This window comes from Clupea harengus, chromosome 5, assembly GCF_900700415.2.
Source record: "Clupea harengus chromosome 5, Ch_v2.0.2, whole genome shotgun sequence".
In the NCBI taxonomy this organism is placed as follows: Eukaryota; Metazoa; Chordata; class Actinopteri; order Clupeiformes; family Clupeidae; genus Clupea; species Clupea harengus.
Genome location: NC_045156.1, coordinates 8381110 through 8404665, shown reverse-complemented (window position 1 = coordinate 8404665; position 23556 = coordinate 8381110). Strand labels below are relative to the sequence as shown.

Here is a 23556-nt window from a genome sequence, read left to right as displayed (position 1 = left end):
GCCGGAGATGGTTATCAATGACCTACCCCCATTCCATACTATAATTGGTTGCAGTCACTAACACCTCAGTTTGCTTCCTGACCCCAGGTGTCTGAGCAATACATGTGTAGCAACCTTTCCTTTGTTACCATGGTAAGATCACCATTTTGGAGATTATGCTGGCCAACTTTTGGTGGTCACAACAGCTGCTTTACCAAGAATCTGTTATCACACAGGATATACTGTAATTTCTTACAATACTTCGTTGATTAGAAGGGTTATGGACCGGAGGAGAGAAGTTGGGTCCCAGCCCGACCCTGATCAAGGACTTTTAACTGAAAGGACCCAAGGGCCTGGTGGCAACCGTGTGGGGGAGTTCTGATACTCTGTTTTTGGATCTCGGACTGTTTATAATTTTAGACTGCTTTCTGGTGTTTGTGTTGCTGGTGAATGATTGTATTACTTCCAAATCTGTGAGTGCAGGTCCATGCCCTGGGTTGACGTTTGCTAACATTTCAACACGACAATTTGATCAAGGATTTATAGCATGATCTCAGATTACACTGTTTAAGACACGTGTACCTGACATAAGGTAGAGAAGAGAAGTCAGTGTATTTTTTATATTGGAACATACTTATTTACATACTGTATATACATTCATACATACTTACGTATAGTTTGACTAAAAAACTATCCCCATCATTTCTGCTGACTAATTTGTCTAATTGGTGGTAACCTCCATTGGTGGTGCCATTATCCATTTTAAATAATTAATAATCAATATTATCTCATGAACAAACTGTGAATCTTTCTCCGGTGATCTACTGTAGGTGGCCTTTTTTCATCTTACAAAACTGAATGCTTCAAAAAATACACTGTTGATCCATATGGCATGCAATGCAATGTCTTGCTTTTAACTAATTCATGAATGTACTTTATTATCTCTATTGGCTTTGAGGGGGGTGGCTACAGAACCAGAATCAGAATCAGAATCACGTTTGTTGGCCAAGTACGTTTGCAAAAACAAGGAATTTGACTCCGGCTAAAGTGGCTCTCAGTGTACTTATACAAAATATACATCACAACACAATACAGCACAACAGTACAACGGTCTAAGAAGTCTAAGAAAGTACATACAAGGAGGAATGGCTATATACAGGAGCTGTGAATTGTAAACACAACAATTAGTGCAAAGAAGTGGAGAGTGCAAGAAGTGCAGGGATAAATATTAAACGGTAAGAGTATGGCAGTTATACAGTAAGGGTGGGATGTATTTTGTATTTGAGAATAAAATAAATAAATATGATTTATTTACACAGTCAAGCCTTGCTGCTGATGGGAATCGTGATGGCAATTATCACCATGGCTCTTGTACTCAAGGAATAAGGAAATGTACAATAAAAAATGGTCGAGTGTGCCTATCAATCCATCAATGTAATTGTAATACTTCCTGATATGTGAGTGCAAGTTCATGCCCTGTGTTGATCTGCTCTGTGTGGTCTTGGACTCCTGCCCAGCCATTGTTTTTGTGAACTCCTGCTCAAATTCTAGTAACAGAGATCTGTGGGAAAACGTATTTTCACCTGCATGAATTTTTGTTGTTGTTGTTGTTGTGCGACAGAAGACATGTTAAAGTCAAGCCTTGCTGCTGATGGGAATCGTGATGGCAATTATCACCATGACTCTTTTACTCAAGGAATAAGGAAATGTACAATAAAAAATGCCTTTGGATAAAAATCTTATCAGAATCAGAATCACGTTTATTGGCCGGTTTGCACAAACAAGGAATTTGACTCTGGGTAAAGTGGCTCTCAGTGGCCTCTCCACACTGACGCAGGATCGTTAGCTGAAAACCTGTTTTTCAGCTTATCAGAGTAGCTTCTCTTTGCTACTCTGATCTCCTTAGTCAGTGTGTTTCTGGCCTGGTTGTACAGGATCCTGTCCCCACTCCTGTAGGCCTCCTCTTTGGCTTGATGTAGTTGCCTGAGCTTTGCCGTGAACCACGGTTTATTGTTATTAAAGGTGCAGAAAGTTTTGGTGGGTACACACATGTTTTTCACAAAAACTGATGTAGGACGTCACAGTGTCAGTGAGTTTGATCAGGGATGTAGATGCAGCCTCAAAAACACTCCAGTCAGTACAGTCAAAGCAGCCCTGCAGCTCCAGCTTTGACTCGTTGGTCCATTTCCTCACAGTTTTCACCACAGGCTTTGCAGATTTTAGTTTCTGCCTGGATGGGAGGAGATAAACCAGGCAGTGATCAGAGAGTCCCAAAGCTACACGGGGAACAGAGCGGTATGCATTCATTAGTACTGAGTAGCAATGGTCGAGTGTGCCCATCAATCCATCAATGTAATTGTAATACTTCCTGATCTGTGAGTACAGGTTCATGCCCTGTGTTGATCTGCTCTGTGTGGTCTTGGACTCCTGCCCAGCCATTGTTTTTGTGAACTCCTGCTCAAATTCTAGTAACGGAGATCTGTGGGAAAACGTATTTTCACCTGCATGAATTTTTGTTGTTGTTGTTGTGCGACAGAAGACACGTTAAATCTACTGAGATCTACTGTAGATGGCCTTTTTTGTCATGTTACAAAATTGAATGTTTCAAAAATACATTGTTGATCCATATGGCATGCAATGCAATGTCTTGCTTTTAACTAATTGGCTACACAGTCAAGCCTTGGTGCTGATGGGAGACGTGATGGCGATTATCATCATGGCTCTTGAGCACAAGGAACAAGGAAATGTACAGTAAAAAATTCCTATGCATAAACATTTCATCCACAGGTAGTGTATAAATATTGAGATCCCCTAGCCTGAAAGTTGAGTCTGCCAACCTGAGAGGTGAGTGTGTCACTGTTATGGTATTTGTTGCATATTTGATTAACTTGAAATTAATATTTGTATTTATTATTCATTTTCTATTATTATGTATTGTATATCTTTATTAATTCTATATCAATTATGATTGTATATATTAATTCTGTCCAGTTTGTGGATGTCTAAAGTGTGTGTGTATTTTAGCTGTACTAAGCAATACTACAATCATACTGTGGCAATTAAAACCTTCTCTCCTCATAATAAAATATTTTCTAAAACAAAGCGTCTGTATACGGCCAGTCGCCATTGATTATAAATACTGGCCTAGGTAATTTTGCGTGCGCCTCTCACTTCCTCCACCTGTCGCACCTGACGGCTCCCGTTTTGCCTGTTGTTGCTGCGTTTTCCGGATGCAGTAAGCAGGTATTGTGTACAATAGAGAGAGCGGCCTTTTAACCATACTGAGACATCGCCTGCCTACTATTTAGCTCAGTGATCACATTTCTGCAATGCGAACGGTTGTCATTGTTCAGTGGATGACACGGTAGAGGAGATGCGTTTTGGTTTAAGAACCTCAGTAAATGTAAACTAGAGTTTGCGTCCCATGTCCTGGAGGACATATTGTCTGTAAACGTGATAACTTTTTTGTTTTATTTACACTCTTGTGTTTGATAGTTCTTTAAAGGTTGTGAAAATGGTCTGAAGAGTTTTGGGCCTTGTTGTGATGCGAACTGCCGTTCTATTATGCGCTTCAGAGCATTACAAATAACGTTGGTACTAAATTACAGCTGCAGCTACACTGTTTAAACCTGCAGCTGAAACTGTAAATATGAGTCTTTAGCCTGTGTTTTCTTTAGATTCATTTTGTTGAGAAATTGATTATATTTGTAGGCTAAAGGAAGAGGTCTTTGACCGAAGAACGTTTTTCTCGCCTTTTGCCGAGGCTGCATTCTTTTCTCGAAGATCCACCTTGTTTACCTCTAGAGACCTTTTTTGTTGATCTGATGAATATAATTAATTTGTTGTACAAACCATAACTGGCCTGTGTTGTGGTGTGGTGTGTGGTGGTCGATGCAACCAGGCGCCTCCCGCTACAGCCATGCGGCCAATGCAATACCATAGCCTTGAATGTGGGAATGTGTGTAAATAGATATATACTTACAATACAATATTGTTTTCTTTACAGCCAGGATGAGTGTGCTTTTGTCTCTTTGCTTTCTTCATTTACTTGGACTGACAGACGCTCTGGCTGAACGTCAAGGTAAAACCATAGCTTTGATTGGTTGTGAGATGCCACATTACACATGGCATCTGTTCTGTACAGAATGCATAGAGTGCAGCTGGGTGTTATATTACAACGGAACTGGTAAAAACATATCATGGCATTACTGGATGTACTCCTTTTACATCTGATACTTATCTTATTCATTGTATACACAATGGAAAATTCTTTATGGTAAAGTGTAAAATAAAAATAAATATATAATAAAGAATATATTTGCATTCATTTCTTTAAAATGGACAAGCTATTGAAAGTTATTTGGGTTCTCTCTTTGACAGCTAAAAATTTAGCATTGTATGGAAGGGCCACCCAGTCAGACCTGATTGAAAACCCCTTCTCAGGGTTCAGTGATGCCCACAATGCCATAGACGGAAATCGTGACCCACATTTTCATCATGGATCTTGCACTGCTACTGATCAACAGACTAATCCCTGGTGGAGGGTTGATCTACTGAGGCCGTACACTATTACTTCAGTGGTCATCACCAACAGAGGAGACTGCTGCCCTGAGAGAATCAACGGAGCTGAGATTCGTATCGGCAGCTCCCTGCTGGACAGTGGCAATCGCAATCCACTGTAAGATTATCATTTCCTCTCATTGTTAATTGATTGATACACTGATTGATTAACTGATTGACTAATTTATTTATTCTGTGAGTCTAAAGTTTTTCTATATGCTGTCACTACAAATAAGACGAATGTATAGAATTGGCATAACATCTTAATGTCTAAATCTAAATACTGTGTTGATTCTGTTTTCTATTCTGCTAAATATGCAAACAGGGCTGGAGTGATATCCTCTATCCCAGCTGGACGCTTCCATAACACCACATTCAGAGATAACAAAGTGGGCCGCTATGTTAATATTTTGCTGCCCGGGTCCGGCAGGCTTTTGACACTTTGTGAAGTGGAGGTGTATGGCTACCTAGAATCAGATAGTAAGCACTATCACCATGAGATCAAAACACTCACCTCTCCATTTGTTTACATTTGATTATTGTGTGAATTTGACAGTAAAGATCACTTTTGCTAACATTGCAAAATGATAATTTGACCAAGGATTTATAGCATGGTCTCAGATTACACTGTTTAAGACACGTGTACTGGACATAAGGTAAAGAAGAGAAGTCAGTTTATTTTTCATATTGGAACATACTTATTTACATACATACATACATACATACATACATACATACATACATACATACATACATACTTATAGTTTGACTCAAAACTATCACCTGTAAAACTTCTTAGATACTGTACAGTTAGTTTTTCTGACCCATTTGGTGGAGCCAGTGTTCATTTGAAATAATTTATAATCAATATTATCCCATTGCCAAACTGTGTCTTTCTCCGGTGATCTACTGTAAATGGCCTTTTTTAATCTTACAAAATGTCATTTTTAAAACATACACTGTTGCATGCAATGTAATGTCTTGCTTTGAACTAATTCATGAATTTACTTTATTCCCTCTCTTAGAGCATGTGGCTTTGAGGGGGGTGGCTACACAGTCAAGCCTTTTTGGGCATGGATTTGCCTTAAATGCCATTGATGGGAATCGTGAAGCCAATTACCACCACGGCTCCTGTACTCACACAGCCAAACAAATCAGCCCCTGGTGGAGACTGGATCTGCTACAAAACCATGAGGTGTTCTCTGTGACCATCACCAACAGAGGGGACCAGTCCCCTGAGCGGCTGAATGGAGCAGAAATCCGAATTGGAACTCGCTTAGACAACGATGGCATTGGTGAGAAAAGGTAAACAGGGTGTGCAGTTAATAAGCGCACTAAATCAACCCAACATTTTTTGCATTTCTTAGATCCTTGAGGCAATAGCAACCACGCCACCAAAATATTTCTAGGTATAAAGCCTTTGGTAGAGATCGCTCAATAAGGTTGTGTAACTAAAAGTAAGATGTTATAAAGAATATATTCTAACCCAAAGCAGGCTCTACTAAAACTAAATGGTTGAGCTGACCATTAAAAGTGATATATGAAATGTTTGACAAAGTTAAGACCAACTGGTTCCTTGTCTGAGATGGACGTACTAGTCTATGCTAAACTCTCTTTCAGGTGTGCTGTGATTTCCTCTATTCCACCTGGGGCTTCCCGGTCCTTTGTGTGTAATGGGATGATCGGTCGCTATGTTATCGTGGTGATTCCTAGACGTGCAGACTATCTTGCACTCTGTGAGGTGGAGGTATTTGGATCACCGCTTTACTAAAGCCCAGGGAAACAGCACAGGAGGACCAAAGCCATCTGTACACCAATATTCCTGTAGCTGTATATTTTGGCAATACAGTTTATATCTCTCTGTCACATGAAATTCCTTAGCAATTTTTGGGTGTCTGATTAACAAAGTGAAGGTGATGCCTATCTCTCTGCCTCTCTCTCTGCCTCTCTCTCTCTCTCTCTCTCTCTCTCTCTCTTACCTGTAGGTACATAGTCTGAGTAAGAGTAATGATAAATAATGATTTCCATTTCTCCAGGGATGTTGGATATTTCATATTGAATTATTGGGCTCTGTTGTGTGATTAAACAATTTAATGCAAATGCACTCAAATGTGTGGTTTTGAGTGTTCCCATTCTACAAATACACATGAATGCTTAATTCCACGGGCTTGGGTGGAGCAGTTCCTATCCCTATTGATCAGAGGTGACTTTACATCAAGAAACAGTAACGGGACGCAGTCCAGATTCTGATTATTCTCTCACTAACAATTAAGACAACGTGCTTTAAGAGCTTTTTTACATGTCAGTTTACACATATTTTTCTTTGTATGGCGCCTTTTAACCAGGGGTGAAAATCCCATTTCATTGTTGGGGGGACAATAAACAATACAATTTCAGAGAGTAAATCCTGGAGCATGGACATGAAAAAATTGCTGTCTGGCCGTATCTCCCTCTCTTACGCTCCTTTGCAACTTGCCTTGCAGTGTTGAACCCTCAGCATGTTCAAATGTTTTAAATAATGGTATTAAAAGTAATCATAGTAGTTCTAGCATTGTTCCGTATTAGTCCGTATCCTACCAAGTTTTTGTATGTTCAACCTGCAATACCAACAATGGTATTAGGTGGAAGTTGGCAATGATACACCTTACGTAATAGGTATATGACCAAATCTAACAGAATTTCTTTGCTCCCTGTTGTAATTTTCACTACAGTCCATCAAAGTAGCTTTACTAGAACCTGAAGCTCAAAATAAGTTCTAAAACTAGAGGAAATAATATATTATTCAAGAATAATCCAACAACATCAAACTATTCTTCAAAAATATATATTTATTGTAGTGTCAACAAACAAAAGATATGACTATGCCACAAGATAAGGCAACTTAAAAATGCACATCCCTTATACATTTAAATTTTAACTGTAGGCCTATAAATAATATAATATGTTTTAACCATCCAGTCATCAATGTATCTACTGTATGATACTTAATCTATCTATCTGTCTTACTGTGAAAAACTAAAGTACAATGTCTGTCAACCTTGTTACATATCGTGTAGCATAGCGGCAGTGACAGGGGAAAGAGGAGTGCGTGTGTGTGTGCTTTGTCCAAAATCAGCCTCTTTTTTTATCAGCACGCTGGTTAAGCTTATAGCTTATGATTGTTAACAGTTCAAGTTTGAGCTTTTGGACAAAGCAGGAGAAATGTCACTTTTCATGTTACAAGCGTATGCTTGTTGAACAAGTTGTGTGATAAATTACTTACTGGCTTTTACTTGTAGTGGTTTTACTGGTGTGGTTGGTTTCCTCACAATCTGACCGTGTACTGTTCACTGTCTGCAGTCTGCAGGTGGCAGTTGGCCAGGTATCAACAACTGCCAACTTTGGAATGTTGGGATTTGTTGGGGCAGTGTGCAAGCTGCTTAACAGTACAGGGTCCCCAGGGACATTCAGCTGTACAACTCCACGCAGAATGGAAGGGGGGAGGACCTCTTTGCATGAGTCTACCTCAGTCTGCCCTATCATCCATCCTATCTTATTATACCAACCCACTCTCCACCCTTTTACTTGCTATATTAGTCCTTTAAACAGACTTAATCTCTTATATATCTTTTTGCACTATCCACACAAGCACAAGAACACTTTCCTCCTTGGCATCTACACTGTGACTCATAATCATGCATATTGTATACCAGGGGTTTTCAACTGGTTCTGTCCCAGGGACCACCATTCTGAGTAGAAAGTAATCTGTGGCCCACTGATGTGCCTCCGCGCGCGTGCGTGTGTGTGTTTGTGTGTGGAGAGAGGTGAGACCTGTCAGTGAGATATCTGGGCATGGTGAAGTCCACACAGCCTGTCTATTCGTGGCGAAATGGTAGACAGCGACAGTCTCATATCATTCTCTGGTTCAAGCCTTGCCCTGTACTTATTCTTCAAGTACGCCAGTTTAGAAAAATCGCTCTCACACAGGTAGGTGTGTGGGGTACAGTTGAGACACCCATTTAAACCCATTGATGGTGACTGACCAAGCCTTGAAAATACATTAAACTTTATTTTAAAAGACAACTGGACAAAATAGTTAAACATGAAATTCATTCTACTTTATTTCCTCACTCCTCGCAGTGATGGCAAACGTAGCTTTTGTCACCAGTGGTGCACTCAAAATGGGACCACAACCCACACCCGCAGCATGACACCCACTGCTCTCCAGGCTTTAAAGCTGAAATCCATTCAGCACACACCAGACTGGGTATCTTTATTAGTCTTCTTTTTCCTCTTTCCTCCCTCCTTCTTTTCTGTTAGAATCTTTCTTTTGACTTTCGCAGAGGAGGCTTTCTTCTCTTCCAGGGGCTGCTTTTCAGGGGTATCGGTTAAAATGGTTGATGTTCTTTTTCTGCGGTGCTGTCGATTGGCCTTCCTCTGGGAAGCTTTTGGGTAAGGCCTGACCAACTCAGGTGAAAACTCTGCAGGCTCCTGGTTAAGATAAACACATAGAGATACACACACATGCACACACCCACACACACACACACACTCATGAATATTTAACTTTCAGAATGTGGCAGTCAATACATTACAAAAAAAGCAAAATATATTTTTTCTTACTTGGGTAGTAACGACCTCCTCTTGTAAAGATACAGGAACCAAGGTCAGAGTCACTCCCGGAACACCATCGAAGTTCACTGCTGGGAAGCTCAGTAGACAAAGGGAAAAGATGGGTGAAAGGTCAGCTTCTGTGAGGGACAACTCAGATGGACTGGTGGCAGGCGTGGATGGCCCAGCTGTAGTGAGGGTGGCCTGGCTTTCTGGGGTCGGCCTGTCAGTCACTGAAGCAGGGGCAAAGTCAGCTTCCTTAAAAACATCTGGCTTGTATGGCCAGATGCCAGTCGATGAGAAGCCAGCTTTGACATTATTAGGTGATGCTCCGCGCAGCAAGATGTTATGCAGGAGAATTGGAAGGTCATAGATGGTAACTGATTTTCCTGCGTTCTGACGGTGCCACTTGTCCATCTCCTCATTGAAATACCTCTTCAGAGGCCCATAAACAGCCTTGTCCATGGGTTGAAGGTGGTGTGTGCAATGTGGTGGAAAGGATAGCATGACCACTCCATTTGCACGACAGAAGTCAATGGCTTTAATTGAGATGTGTGAGGAGTGGTTGTCTAAAATCAGAAGTACTTTCTAGTCTTCAGTGGGCCTGGTGTGGTTCACAAAATGTTTCAGGAATTCCACAAAGTCATCTTCCTGCATCCATCCAAATCCATTTGCTGTGCCAATTGAACCCTCTGGACCACCACGGATGAAATGAGGCAGGTACTTTTTGAGGGGAAAGACAAAATGGGGGGGGGGGGGGGGGGGGGTGGATGATGTTCCCTAGGCCTAGGGCATTACCTGCTAGTGCCATTGTGACAAGAGTTCCTCTCTCACCAGATGTGACTGCCCCCACTCTTCTGACTCCCTTGGAGGCAACCATGAAGCCCGGCCTTTTGGACAGTGACCAGCCCTGTCTCATCCACATTCCAGACATCCTTAGCCTGAAAGTTAAGTGCCTCTCGTATACACTTGCTAGCTTGTTAAAGAAAGAGTCCACATTCACCTTGTTGAAATGAGAGTTTCTTTGCAAACTTGTGGCCTGAGGCATCCGGATGGAAAGGCGTTGATGCCAACTCGCTCCAGCCATGCGACTCTCTCCCCACTTCTCTGGAAAAGCCAGTCCATAAAGCCAATTCAAAGGCCAATTTGCGAATCTGAAACAATAATTAAAAAATGTAAAATAAATATATAAATCTATTGCATTGTACAAGTCTAATTAAGTAATGTAATTAGGCCTACTCAAGAGGTACAAATAATGCCATTACTAAAATTTGGCACAGCCTAGACCAAGTTATGGACAGGGAAGTAAAGCTGACCTAATGGGGCATAGAGCCTTCAGTTTCTATGCCCCATTAGGTAAGCTTTAACTATGCCAAATGTTGTTGTTCTTTTTCCCATGGAAAGCACACAGTGACCTCCAACAATAAGGCTATCAATCTACACTGGATTTGCCCTTTAAGGTCAAAAGACATTTGAAGAAAACTGATGTACAACACAATCAAGCCACTTTACGCTAGATTATGCAATTACCTTGTTTGACATGATAGCATGGAATATGTAGATTTATAGGGCACAGAATAACGTTTGTAATGATGTAAATTGCGTTTGTTGATCACGTATGGTTAATAACATATTAATTGTAGAAGGGACATGGAAAATCAAGATCTTACCTTGGTAAAAAAAAAAAAACTTTCGCCGATATCTTCGTACGGGAGATGATGGGTTAGGTGCTCAAATTTCCCGGGATCAAAGAGGACGTTAGTACGCATGTGCAAACTAAAAATCACGTCTCAGGATTGCTGCGCAAGTAAGTTATTTCGGGTGTATCAACTGTACACATGTCTCAACTGTACTCAGTCTACCCTAGTTGGAAAAGGCAAAAGACACCTCATTGCTTTTGCAGCAAGCTCTGGAACTTCTGTCTGGCAACTTATGAGTCATATGAAAATCACGCAACACCCGTTGCATGTACCCAATAGGCTTGGCATTCAAGAAAACGTGATGCGTCTCCATTTGCCACAATAGTTTCGACGGCTTCATTTGACAGTAATGTTGAACACACGAAACACAGTGGTACCTCCTCTCCTGCTCTGTCTGTCGTCACTTTAAATCCGTATTTGATGTATTCCTCATTGTATTTTCTTTTTTTACTTTGATTCCCTGTATCCGGTGAAGGTGTAGCTTTGTTGGAATCTTGTCCTTGTCCCTCGTGGCAGCCTGTCCCTTTGTCGTGGCAGTCTGTCCCTCTCTCACTCTTCTCACTAGAAACCGATCCATTGGTGCTTCTGACCAGCTAACTCGACGTTAGAACGAAATGTTAGTTAAGGACAGTAGATAACTTCGGTCGTTCACCAAAAGTATTACTTTTTCGACTAGACTTCAAAAGTACACGTGCTATGCTTTACTGCAGATGCTTGTCAACTTCGCGCGCGAAACTGTACGTTATGAGTAATATGCGTATGGCGTGACGTTAGGGAAGCAATGCATTAACATTAGCAAAGCACAGGCTACCATAGACTGGATAGGTGCAAGGCTACACTCTGTCAGCGTCAATCTTCTTTACATTATTTTAGACATATTTTTCTTATTTTAGATATTTTTTACGATATTCAAGAGTAATCTGGAAATGTGTTGAAATATCAAAGCGAATTTATAAAAAAAATCAATGGTGACCTGATCAACATAGGCTCATGTGGTGGACCCCCTGCAATGCCGTCGCGGACCCCCGGTTGAAACCCCCTGTTGTATACCATAGGGTCAGACCCATTCTTGTATCTGTGCCCACCCCACTCCTTTTGAACATGTTCTCCCTATGTGTATGTGATTTGCGCATTTGTGTTTGTGCATAAGCTACTGGATGTCCTAAATTTCCCTCTGGATAAATAAAGTAGGCTATCCATCTATCTATCTATCTATCTATCTATCTATCTATCTATCTATACATACATACTCTTCTCTCCCCAGGCCAACAAAAGGGGAGTATGTGTCTTAACTGCTACTCTCAACAAACAGTGCAGATTTACACATTAGCACATAGAGCAAACCCCAGATACCTATCAAACTAAACTTAACTAAGCTAACTGTCTTCGGGAGGCATACCAGGCCCAAAGGGACTTTAAACACTGAACTCAGAGTTCCTCAGTGGAAAGATGCAGCCAACTGCAAGAACCTGAAGTGTGCCCCTACCCTGGGATAGCCTCAAAAACAAAAAAGACTAGATCACAAATCTAAGGGAAGATAGACAATAAAAAACTAAATTCTACGAAAATCAGAATCAGAATCACGTTTATTGGCCAAGTAAGTTTGCACAAACAAGGAATTTGACTCCGGGTTAAGTGGCTTTCATTGTACTTACACAAAATATACAACACAACACAGCACAAACAATACAACACAACAGCACAATGGTCTGATAAATATAAGAAATATATACAAGGAGGAATGGCTATATATTGGAGCTGTGAACTGTAAACACAACAAGTAGTGCAAAGAGTGGAGAGTGCAAGAAGTGCAGGGATAAATATGAAATGGTAAGAGAATGACGTAAGAAGTACAGTGTATACAGCCTGTATAGTTACACAGTAAAGGGTGAAATGTATTGCACAAATATCGAGATTTGAGATAAAATATATGAATATAATTTGTAGTTGTAATTGTAAAGTGGTTGTTTTGGTGATCCAGGGTTATTGCACAGTGCCACAGTGAATTAGCTGTTCTTTTGTGAGACGGCTAGGGGAAGAAACCGTTTCTATGTCTGGAGGTTTTGGCGAACAGTGTTCTGTAGCGCCTACCAGAGGGGAGAAGTTGAAATAGGTTGTGTCCAGGGTGTTTTCATGGCAACAGACCAAGCCAGGGGGGCTGGGAAACTATGTGTAGCGCCCTCTCGGGTACAGTCGACTACGCCACCCCTTGAAGTGGGCTAAATTATGTCAGAGCAAGGGGAACTCAATAACACTATTGCCAGTTTTTTGTGAAAGTATAAAAGTAGTCTTTATTAATAAATAGTACACATGAGTAGCATTGGTTGGTCACCAGATAAAGGAATAATACAAAACATACATAGACACAATAGGGGGACTGGGGAACCTCGGTAATGGGCCACTAGGAGAACTGATGTCAGGCCAGGTCTCTAACACACGTGGTCTTGTGCACACTATATAACACGTGTTTATATTCAGGGAAAATGCACTACAATATCCAAGACACTCTGTGATATGCGACACGGCAATTAAGAGTTCAAACTACATGCATACTGCAATCTCTGTAGGCTACTAGAGTGAGAAAAACTACAGAGACCGGCTATCCAAGGTCAGGTACTAATGGGCCTTATCAGCACCGAGGCTATTAGCTGTGGAGGGGGGACGGAGACACGAACTGGAAGTACAGTAAAAAAGAAAAACAAACAAAATAAATCCAGCCTGCGGCTCACATTAAATAGGTGGTACCTACAGAGGCCGAAAGGCTAGAGGAACAAAAAACAAACACAATAAAGTAAACAAACTATAAGCAGCACCAATGCATCAATCACACATAAAAAGAGAACAGCAACTAGTCTCCCTGTGTAGCTGCGAGGGTCTATCACTGCAAACATATAAAACAAAACACTGGTAAGATGGTTGCTGGTACTTTACCATTGTGCAAAATAGCAATCACAACACTAAACAACTTTGCTAATCCCACAGCCTTAAAAGTAGCACACATGGAAACGGCGATGGCAGAACACTAATTAAAAACATCAATACATGGCAAAGTGTTAGCCAGCCTACATTAAAGTGTCATCAAGTACAAAATGAATGGCCGCTATGGCCTTCTGGTACGCAACACAGTACACGGATGAGGTATAACATACCTTTTCAACAAGGCTACGAACACTGTAGCTGATTGCTTCCGGAGAACAACTCCCCTCACTGCTACGATACGGTACGGGGCAGCATAAATATTTGGTATGATGGTATCATAATATGATAGCAATCATATTTCATGCAGCAGACCACCCTGCAGCTGGTAGACGTGAGCCACACCACCCAACCTGGTACAGTGGCACAACAAGAGGGTGTAGAGGCAGGGCAACGTGGTGGTGCAAGGACTGGACTTGCCAAGCCACTTGTCTGTGGCGACTGACCCTCTCCTCCCTGCTAATGTGTGCCCACCATCTGCACCCCCCCCCCCCCCCCCCCAACCAGGCCCAGTTCACCAGTACCCCCGGGCTGGCAGCACCGCGGGCCAGGAACAGGTAAAGAGGAAGGTATCGTCCGCCGTCGCACCGGCGGCTGTGAACTCGTGCCCCCAGCGAGAACTCTTCCCTGCTCCACCCTCGGGCCCTCAGCTGTTCACGCTGGGTCCAGTGACCTCACAGGGGCCTGTGCTGGGTGCTGCTCCACAGGCTCTGGGTGCCAGCCTCTCCTCTGCCGTTCCTGCTCCAGTCCGAAAACGGACCTGCAGTGTTCTGCGCAACACGTGCAAGAAATGCGGGCAGTTCAGGACAGCGGAGACTGGACACAGCCAGTACAAGGGCATTATATACTGCCCCTCTGTAGAGGCTGTACCTAAGGAGCAGTGGTTGGAGGATATAAAAAAATGCATGAAAAATAAATGAATAAATTGTCCCCCCCTCCCAGAGGCATGGACACTGGCTTAGTGCCCCTCAACCCCTTTCCCTCCCAGTTTCACACTTTCTGTATATAGTTCTGTATATGTTTTCTGATATATATATTATTATATTGTATATATATATATATTATGCTATAGTTGTTGTTGTTGAATTTGTTATTGCAAATAAAAGTTTGTTTACAACAAAGATTTATACATTGTTCTTTTGTGAATAGAAGGATGTATTAACTGGAACACAAATATTTTGTGAAACAATTAAAGTACCTTACACATAACTGTACATGAACTTGCATTGAAATATTCAATGTAGATTTATAAATATCTCACTAATATAAGGTAAATTAAAAGTAATATGCAAAAAATTGTGATTTCCAGTAATAAAATTGAACTTTGCAGTAAATAATGCACACCTACATTTCTGCTAACAGTGGGACTCGAACCGGGAACTTTGGGATCGACTCTTCTCTCATAAATGCATATATGTATTGAAATATTCAATGTAGAATTATCCATATCTCACTAATATAAGGTTAATAAAAGGTAATATGCAAACAAATTGTGATTTCCAATAATGAAAATGAGCTTTGCATGAAATAATGCAAACCTCAATTTCTGCCAACGGTGGGACTCGAACCTGAAACCTCTGCGCTCATAGTAATGTATATAAAAACAGAAGTTTAATGTTTTAAAAAGAATTTATGATGTACATCAACATTAAAAAAACTTTAGTCATGGAGGATTAGGCCATACAAAATCCCTTCCTTCTTTTTTTCTCTCCTTTTCCCTTTTTTCTCTCGTTTTTCCTCTCTTTTCTTCTTCCCCTCTTCTTCCCCCCTTTTTCCTTTCTTCCCCCCTCATGGTGTGCGAGTGTGCCCCAGCTTTGGCGCAAGCAGACACTTGTTACGCACAACAACACGGCATCATTCTCCCACATGCACATCAACATACAGCGGCTCGCCCTCCTATACAATTGTTAAACAAATAGCCACTTAGCAAGCTAGTCATCAGTGACGGAAGAACTTAAAGAAACCTTTGCTCAGACATTGTCGCTACACGATGGTAGTCCTTTGGGGGATTGTAGTCCCTCACATTGCGCATGCGTCATTTTGCGACACTGTCGACTGCTGTCGACAGCGAAGCCGCGCGCGCATGCGTCACAACGACAGATCCGTTTTCAATCATGGAGAAAAGCGACGAAAGCCAGTTTTTTGAAAACATGACCATTTATTTAAAAACAAAGAAGATGTCACAGTGGACAAAACAGATGAGGTGGAGGATCAAAAAGTCTCTCCCCAGTTTCATATGTTGACGTAGAGCCTTATGCTGTTAGCCGTTTACAACATAATTAAATATAACATTAAATATACCCACATTATGCGTTAAGACAAGCCCCATATGTTGACATTTAAACCGTTTACAACATTATTAAATATTACGTTAAATAAACCTACATTATGCGTTAAGACAAGCCAGATATGTTGATGTTGATGTTGAGCCTTATGCCGTAAACCGTTTGTGTCTGAGCATGCGCAATGTGAGGGACTACGATCCCCAAAGGACTGCCATCGTGTAGCGACAGACATACCTGTTGCTTTCACGCAGCATCCGTGACTGCTACACAGCCCCAGAACCAGTGGTGTTGACAAGCTACCGGCTTTAGGACCTCAGGTGTCTATAAATAAGACTGTGGGTAATACGTCAGGTGGCCTAATGAATAGTATCCCATTCCCCAATTAATGACGTAGTGCTGTGTGACAGGAAGAGAGAAACTAACTAACTAACTACAACTGGAGAGGGGGAAGGAGTAGGCACCAACCTATTACTTCTTGCCCACCTGCTACATATGTGAGACAGCTCCACGCATCAAAAGGGGGACAGATTGCCGCAGTGCTTTCTCGCCACATTTTAAATCATCCTGGCCATTGGCGTAACGTTCATAGTGAAAAGAAAGTTCAGGAGCTTGTATCACAGTCGCAGGGAAGGCTATGAGGCTTTTGCTGACACTCGGCGAGAGCCAGATGTCTAGAAAGAAGAGAGGATTAAATTCTGTGAGTTCATTACTACCCACTGTACCCAGATGACATTCATTCTAGCTTTTACAGGCTTTGTTTTAGAGGATTCAATTATCTCTGTTCATTATGACTAACTGTGTCCAGATGACAATTATTCATTATAACTTTTACAGGTATTATTAGGTTTTCTTCTTTCGGGGGATAAATGGGTTAAATAACGTAAGCTCATAATGATATTCATGTACATTTTCATAAATAAACACCTTGTGAAAACTTTGTGCCTGCTCTTTATGGGAATACTTAACAAAAATACATTAATAAACACACCAAATCCACCAATTTTGACAAGTGTTAAATACTTATTTGTTACTTTCTTCAAACTGAGCCTAAATTGAGACTAACTTTTTTTCCCCTTTTCAGGTAAATACCATCCTTTGCATAGAAGTTGTAATCATATTCATCTCACTTTTAGGCTGCTGAAATCCTATTTTCATTGATGATTGCAATTTTGCTGACCTTGGCCATAAGTAAAGTTAGTCAAGTAGGCTGGGATGTGGGATGGGAGGGGAGAGAGGGAAGTCAGACAGAGACAACAGTGATTTAGGCTATTAAGTCTTACTTGTCCCATAACTGGTAATATGCAATGCATCAGCACGAATACACTGGGAATCAAAGCGGTCCTAACAATCATCTCAGCTCAGTTCAGCTCTTTTATCACCATAGAGATAGTGAGTGTTTCTCAGGGGCATATTAGGTAGCTCTCATGATCAATCAACACGGCACATAAAGCTATAAAACAAGACCAGACAGAGACTGTGACCACACTGAGGGCTAAAGAGTAGCAGCTTATCTTTGGCTCCTAGGCAACGATGACCACAGACTTCACCACAAATGAACGTTAAGGAGTAGCTTAGATGAGAAACTGAAGTCTCCTCACAGCCGAGGCCAGAGGTGCAAATTGAGTGAAAATGGCCTCTGTTTCTCTCCTTGCCGCTCTGCTCTTTGCCAGCTCATTCCAAAATATTGGTAAGATATCTGTAGTCATTCTTAATGTGTGATAACAGTTTCCTATTTTGTGTGAATTGTTCAGATTTCTATGTGAACCTAAATATAGGTATGAAAATATTGCCAGTTTTGAAATTTGACGTTTTGAGGTTTTTTCCTCTGCATAGTAAATATGGGTATCTATACCAGGGACTTAAGTTTGAGAGAACAGCTTAATAACAGCCTCCAAGCACTGGGGCTGTATAACCCTAGACTACAGTATTTACTACAGATTACATGACTTCAAATGACAGGTGAAATGACTGATTACACTTCTTCACTGTACAGTAACACATTTTCTATATTCTGTATTGTGAGTGCCGTATCAAGAAACGTTGTACACAGCGTTGTACATACAAATTTTGTAGTTTTATTGTCCAATCTTTTATACAGTCATTCAATGTTAATATTCTGTATATATATAGCTGCATGCCATAGACATGCTTGGCACGAACGCTAGCCTCACTCAATTCAGAATATAATATCTACCCGTTTTATTGTTTGGAACTTTGTTTACAGAGACAACAACAACATTTCCAGTCACACCAACAACCCTAGGTAATCAATTCATGCTATTCTGATTGGCTATGAACCATTCCATAATATGCTTTGAAGCCGTCAGGATTAGTCTTTATAATTCACGAAGTGTAAACAAAACATGGTGACTCATTAAAATTTGAAACAGATTTTTACAACAACAGCGCATAATTAAATTATACCCTTTTGCACGCAAACTCTGTCATGTTTAATACACCAAACAGTCCTCATGACCTCTGGAATATTTACCATCAATGTTCTTTTCCCGCAACACTGTCAACACTTCTGCACGCCAGCACAGGGATGAAATGAGGACCTCAAAGACATATTTTTTATAAAGAAATCAATGTATGCAATTAGTGAAGAAATTAGTAATATCCTTTTTCATGTATGCGTGTCTCATTAACAGAAAATAAAGGTTATACTTTTATGTATGCTTGTAGAGTGCTGTCAGATTAGTGGACCTGTGTTGTATTGTTATTTCAATAAATACATTATGCAGTAACAAGAATGTTACAGAGAGAGAATGACTATGCTTCATACCTTTATATTTGTTTGCGTATGCCAACTCTGATGTGCTGTTCAGTATCTGAGACATCTGCAGTGACAACAACAGTGACAACCACGGCGTCTACAGTCACACCGTCTACTCCTGCTCTGACAACTCCCAGCCCAGGTGCCAAGAAAATAGAAGTGTGATCTGTTTTTTGCAAGAGAGATGAATGAAGCAACACAGATGCATTGAGTATAGAGAGAGAGATGTGTTTTTTTTTAGTCATGTTTTACACTCCTTCATCACCCTTCCCTTACACATCACCTGTCAATGTCTGATTCTGCTGTTGACCTCTGCTGCAGTGTTGTTTTTGGAGAGTTGTGAAATGGCTTTGCGCACTGACTTCATATATATTAAATAGACTTTAGAATCAAAGAGCTTACATAAGAATGACAACATGTATTCTGTCAGTGTATGTGCCATTTGGGGATAACCCCACAATGCAGTTGATAAGCACAATGCATTACCAATTCACTGACAGGAAAAGTTTATACCTACCACTGCCTGTGCTGAAAGCTGTTTTCTTTCCCAGAGTTTATTAACCTGCCTGACGTTCTGGAAGTCACGGAGAGCACCCGGCCTAGGAAAGTGATCATAGAGTTCCAGATCACGAGTGGCAATCCTGACCCTAAAGTCCAGATCATCTCCATCACTCCAGATGACCCTGTGCTTGAGGATCCCATCATTAACCCAACAAACGTTTCTGGTGTCTTCAATGTCCAGGTTAGATGATGTGGAACATATACTACTAAAAGTTGCAGTCCATGCCAGTTATTATCCAATGAACCCAACTAATAATCTAGTGTCCTTGAGCAGTGACAGTGATGAATATTTAATTATAATACTGGTAGATGAAATCAAGCCTTCTGATTGGTTGAAAATCAAGCCTTCTGATTGGTTGCTGGCAACCGTATTATAAAAGCAATAAGGTACTCGAGGCAGTACTGTATCGTCAATAATGTACTGTTCAAGGGTGTTGTTAGACCCGACGCGAAGGCTTTTACTACAAGTATGTAGTCAAACTATCTTAAAAATTACAAGCAGTCTATACAAATGGGTTGGTAAATGTACGTGAATGTTTGGGGTTGTAAATTTAGGTCATAATAAGGTTACTATAGGATAGATACAACAAGCTGGTAATGTAAAGGACTACAGGTAATATAACACAAAAAAGCAATACATGCATAGTTCAATACAAATTATTTATTAAAATTGAAATGATTCAATAAAAGTCTTTGCACTTCTATATTTGCTATATATTTGCTGTATTGTGTTCCCCTAGATTGTTCTGAATGGCTCCCTGGATTATGAGACTGCAAACCTCCTGACGGTGCGTCTGGGCATCGCCACGCCCTCTGGTTTTGTGGAGCAGACCTTCAGCCTTAGCGTCACTGACACCAACGAGCCCCCTCAGTGTGAAGCCCAGTTCCAGCTCGGTGAGGGGTTTTCTCCTCAGTTCAATCAATCAATCAATCAATCAATTTGTTTATTTGATCAAGAGGGACAATGTACATTCATGAACATTAAAATGTAACTGCACCCAATTATAGCCAAAAGGGTAGTTTCCATTGGCAGTCCCCCTGCCAGAGTGAAAAAGGCTATACAGCCTAAAAAAAGGCAAGTTAGCAACCTGACAGCTGATTTACGCCATGACTGCCTTTTAAGAGGTCCCTGACTCAGATTAATGAGCAGGCGTGACCTGGACTGGGCTGAGCTTCCTCTGGTGTGGACGTGGCCCTGATGTGGCCCCAGATCGGCCCCTGTCTGTTGCAGAATCAGTTATCATCCTGGAATTTAAGTGTCTCAAAGGTGGCAGGCAGCCATCACTTTCAATAAGGCTGTCAAGGTTAATAGACTTATGTGCTATAATGTGTCACTGGAAGTGAGATTGATGGCTTAAAATCTTTATGTAGGTGCTGTTGTTCAGGTTCCAGAGGACAGCCCAGCCCCTGTGAGACTGTACACCGTTCTGGCGAAGGAACCAGACTCTAACGACACCATAACGGCACGTATCACTGGCCAGTTCTCATGACTCATGACAGATACACTACCGTTCAAAAGTTTGGGGTCACTTAGAAATTTCCTTATTTTTCAAAGAAAAGCACTGTTTTTTTCAATGAAGATAACATTACATTAATCAGAAATACACTCTATACATTGTTAATGTGGTAAATGACTATTCTAGGTGGAAACGTCTGGTTTTTAATGAAATATCTACATAGGTGTATAGAGGCCCATTTCCAGCAACTATCACTCCAGTGTTCTAATGGTACATTGTGTTTGCTAATCGCCTTAGAAGACTACTGGATGATTAGAAAACCCTTGAAAACCCTTGTGCAATTATGTTAGCACAGCTGAAAACTGTTTTGCTGGTGAGAGAAGCTATAAAACTGGCCTTCATTTGAGCTAGTTGAGTATCTGGAGCATCACATTTGTGGGTTCGATTATACTCTCAAAATGGCCAGAAAAAGAGAACTTTCATATGAAACTCGCCAGTCTATTCTTGTTCTTAGAAATGAAGGCTATGTCATGCGAAAAATGGCGAAGAAACTGAACATTTCCTACAACCGTGTGTACTACTCCCTTCAGAGAACAGCACAAACGGGCTCTAACAGAGTAGAAAGAGAAGTGGGAGTTCCTGGTGCACAACTCAGCAAGAAGACAAGTATATTAGAGTCTCTAGTTTGAGAAATAGACGCCTCACAGGTCCTCAACTGGCAGCTTCTTTAAATGGTACCCGCAAAACGCCAGTCAACGTCTACAGTGAAGAGGCGACTCTGGGATGCTGCCCTGATGAGTGGCAAAGAAAAAGCCATATCTGAGACTGGCCAATAAAAAGAAAAGATTGATATGGGCAAAAGAACACAGACATTGGACAGAGGAAGATTGGAAAAAAGTGTTATGGACAGACAAATCAAAGTTTGAGGTGTTTGGATCACACAAAAAAACATTTGTGAGACGCAGAATAGGTGAAAAGATGCTGGAAGAGTGCCTGACGCCATCTGTCAAGCATGGTGGAGGTAATGTGATGGTCTGGGGCTGCTTTGGTGCTGGCGAAGTGGGAGATTTGTACAAGGTAAAAGGGATTTTAAATAAGGAAGGCTATCACTCCATTTTGCAACACCATGCCATATCCTGTGTACAGCGCTTGATTGGAGCCAATTTCCTCAGGACAATGACCCAAAGCACACCTCCAAATTATGCAAGAAATATTTAGGGAAGAAGCAGGCAGCTGGTATGCTATCTGTAATAGAGTGGCCAGCGCAGTCACCAGATCTCAACCCCATTGAGCTGTTGTGGGAGCAGCTTGACCGTATGGTACACAAGAAGTGCCAGTGGGGTGAAATTTCTACAGATTACCTCAACAAATTAACAGCTAGAATGCCAAAGGTCTGCAATGCTGTAATTGCTGCAAATGGAGCATTCTTTGACGAAAGCAAAGTTTGAAGAACAAAATTATTATTTCAAATAGAAATCATTATTTCTAACCTTGTCAATGTCTTGACTATATTTTCTATTAATTTTGCAACTCATTTGATAAATAAAAGTGTGAGTTTTCATGGAAAACACGAAATTATCTGGGTGACCCCAAACGTGTATGTCTTAGACGTGGGAAGCCATCACAGCCCATGATGTTAGGATGTACCACTCACTCATTGACTCCCTTTCTCTCACTCACACAGTCACTCACTCACACACTTACTCACTAACACACACACACACACACACACCACACACACACACACACACACACACACACACACACACACACACACACACACACACACACACACACACACACACACACACACACACACACACACACACACACACACACACACACACACACACTCAGTCAGTCAGTCAGTCAGTCAGTCAGTCAATTTCACATTCAATTACATTAATCTATCAAACTAGCACACACTGACAAACACTAAAGTCTCTTTTTTAGTTCTGTGTATTTAGTGTGCAGATCTTGGGGTGGTGATCCACTTGGTCTGCCTTAACTGTAGGACTTATTTTTCCCATTCCTCCTGGTTGAGCAGGTTTTCATAGTAATTTGTCATTCTGGTCCATGTTTCAGTTTTCCATCTATAAGGTGCAACCAGTTTCCTCTTCAGGACAGTTTCACATCGATGACAAGGGCAGCATCACATCCAATCAGACTTTCGATTACCAGAAAGAGCCGAGAGTGAGTAACACTATATGGGGGGGGGGGGGGGGTCACTACACGGCAGCCATCTTACCTTGTGTCACCTTTTGCTTCTGAAGCAGTTTACCGTTTCAGTGGTTGTGAGAGACAGACGGGGAAGCAACTGCACTGGATCTGTCCTCATCAAGGTCCTGAAAGTTTACTCCGAGCCCCTGGGTTTTCTGTGAGTTGAGTGATCGATCTGATAAATATATCATGGGCTGACATTTTGTTTTTTATATTGATTCGGACTCTGTGCCCTGCATAAGTCAAGGCACAGTGCACACTCCGCTTTACCTCATACAGTTCCTGTCAAATATACACAAGTTGGTTGATAATGGACCTCTTCTGCAGTCTACCCTCACAGAATGTCACCATCTTGGAGAATGAAGGCAGTGAGGATATTGTTACCATGGTAACAGCTGACCCTATTGTCACAGATGTGCGCTATACTTTCATAAAGCCATACCCACCTTTCA

The 23556-nt window shown here is 41.3% G+C and overlaps 2 protein-coding genes across 2 annotated transcripts; both read left to right on the top strand.

Moving 5' to 3' along the window:
* Nucleotides 1-4805: 4805 nt before the first annotated feature.
* Nucleotides 4806-6597, top strand: LOC105909820 (fucolectin-like). The gene is made up of 3 exons (XM_012838484.3): nucleotides 4806-5019; nucleotides 5565-5844; nucleotides 6160-6597. The coding sequence occupies exons 1-3, from the start codon at nucleotides 4806-4808 to the stop codon at nucleotides 6308-6310; spliced, it is 645 nt and encodes a 214-aa protein (XP_012693938.3). The 3' UTR covers nucleotides 6311-6597.
* Nucleotides 6598-17639: 11042 nt separating this feature from the next.
* Nucleotides 17640-20917, top strand: LOC105909876 (mucin-2-like). The gene is made up of 6 exons (XM_031567154.2): nucleotides 17640-17777; nucleotides 18315-18353; nucleotides 18919-19008; nucleotides 19418-19608; nucleotides 20168-20321; nucleotides 20799-20917. Exons 1-6 carry the CDS (start codon nucleotides 17720-17722, stop codon nucleotides 20915-20917), a joined length of 651 nt encoding a protein of 216 aa, XP_031423014.1. The 5' UTR covers nucleotides 17640-17719.
* The last annotated feature ends 2639 nt before the right edge of the window (nucleotides 20918-23556 follow it).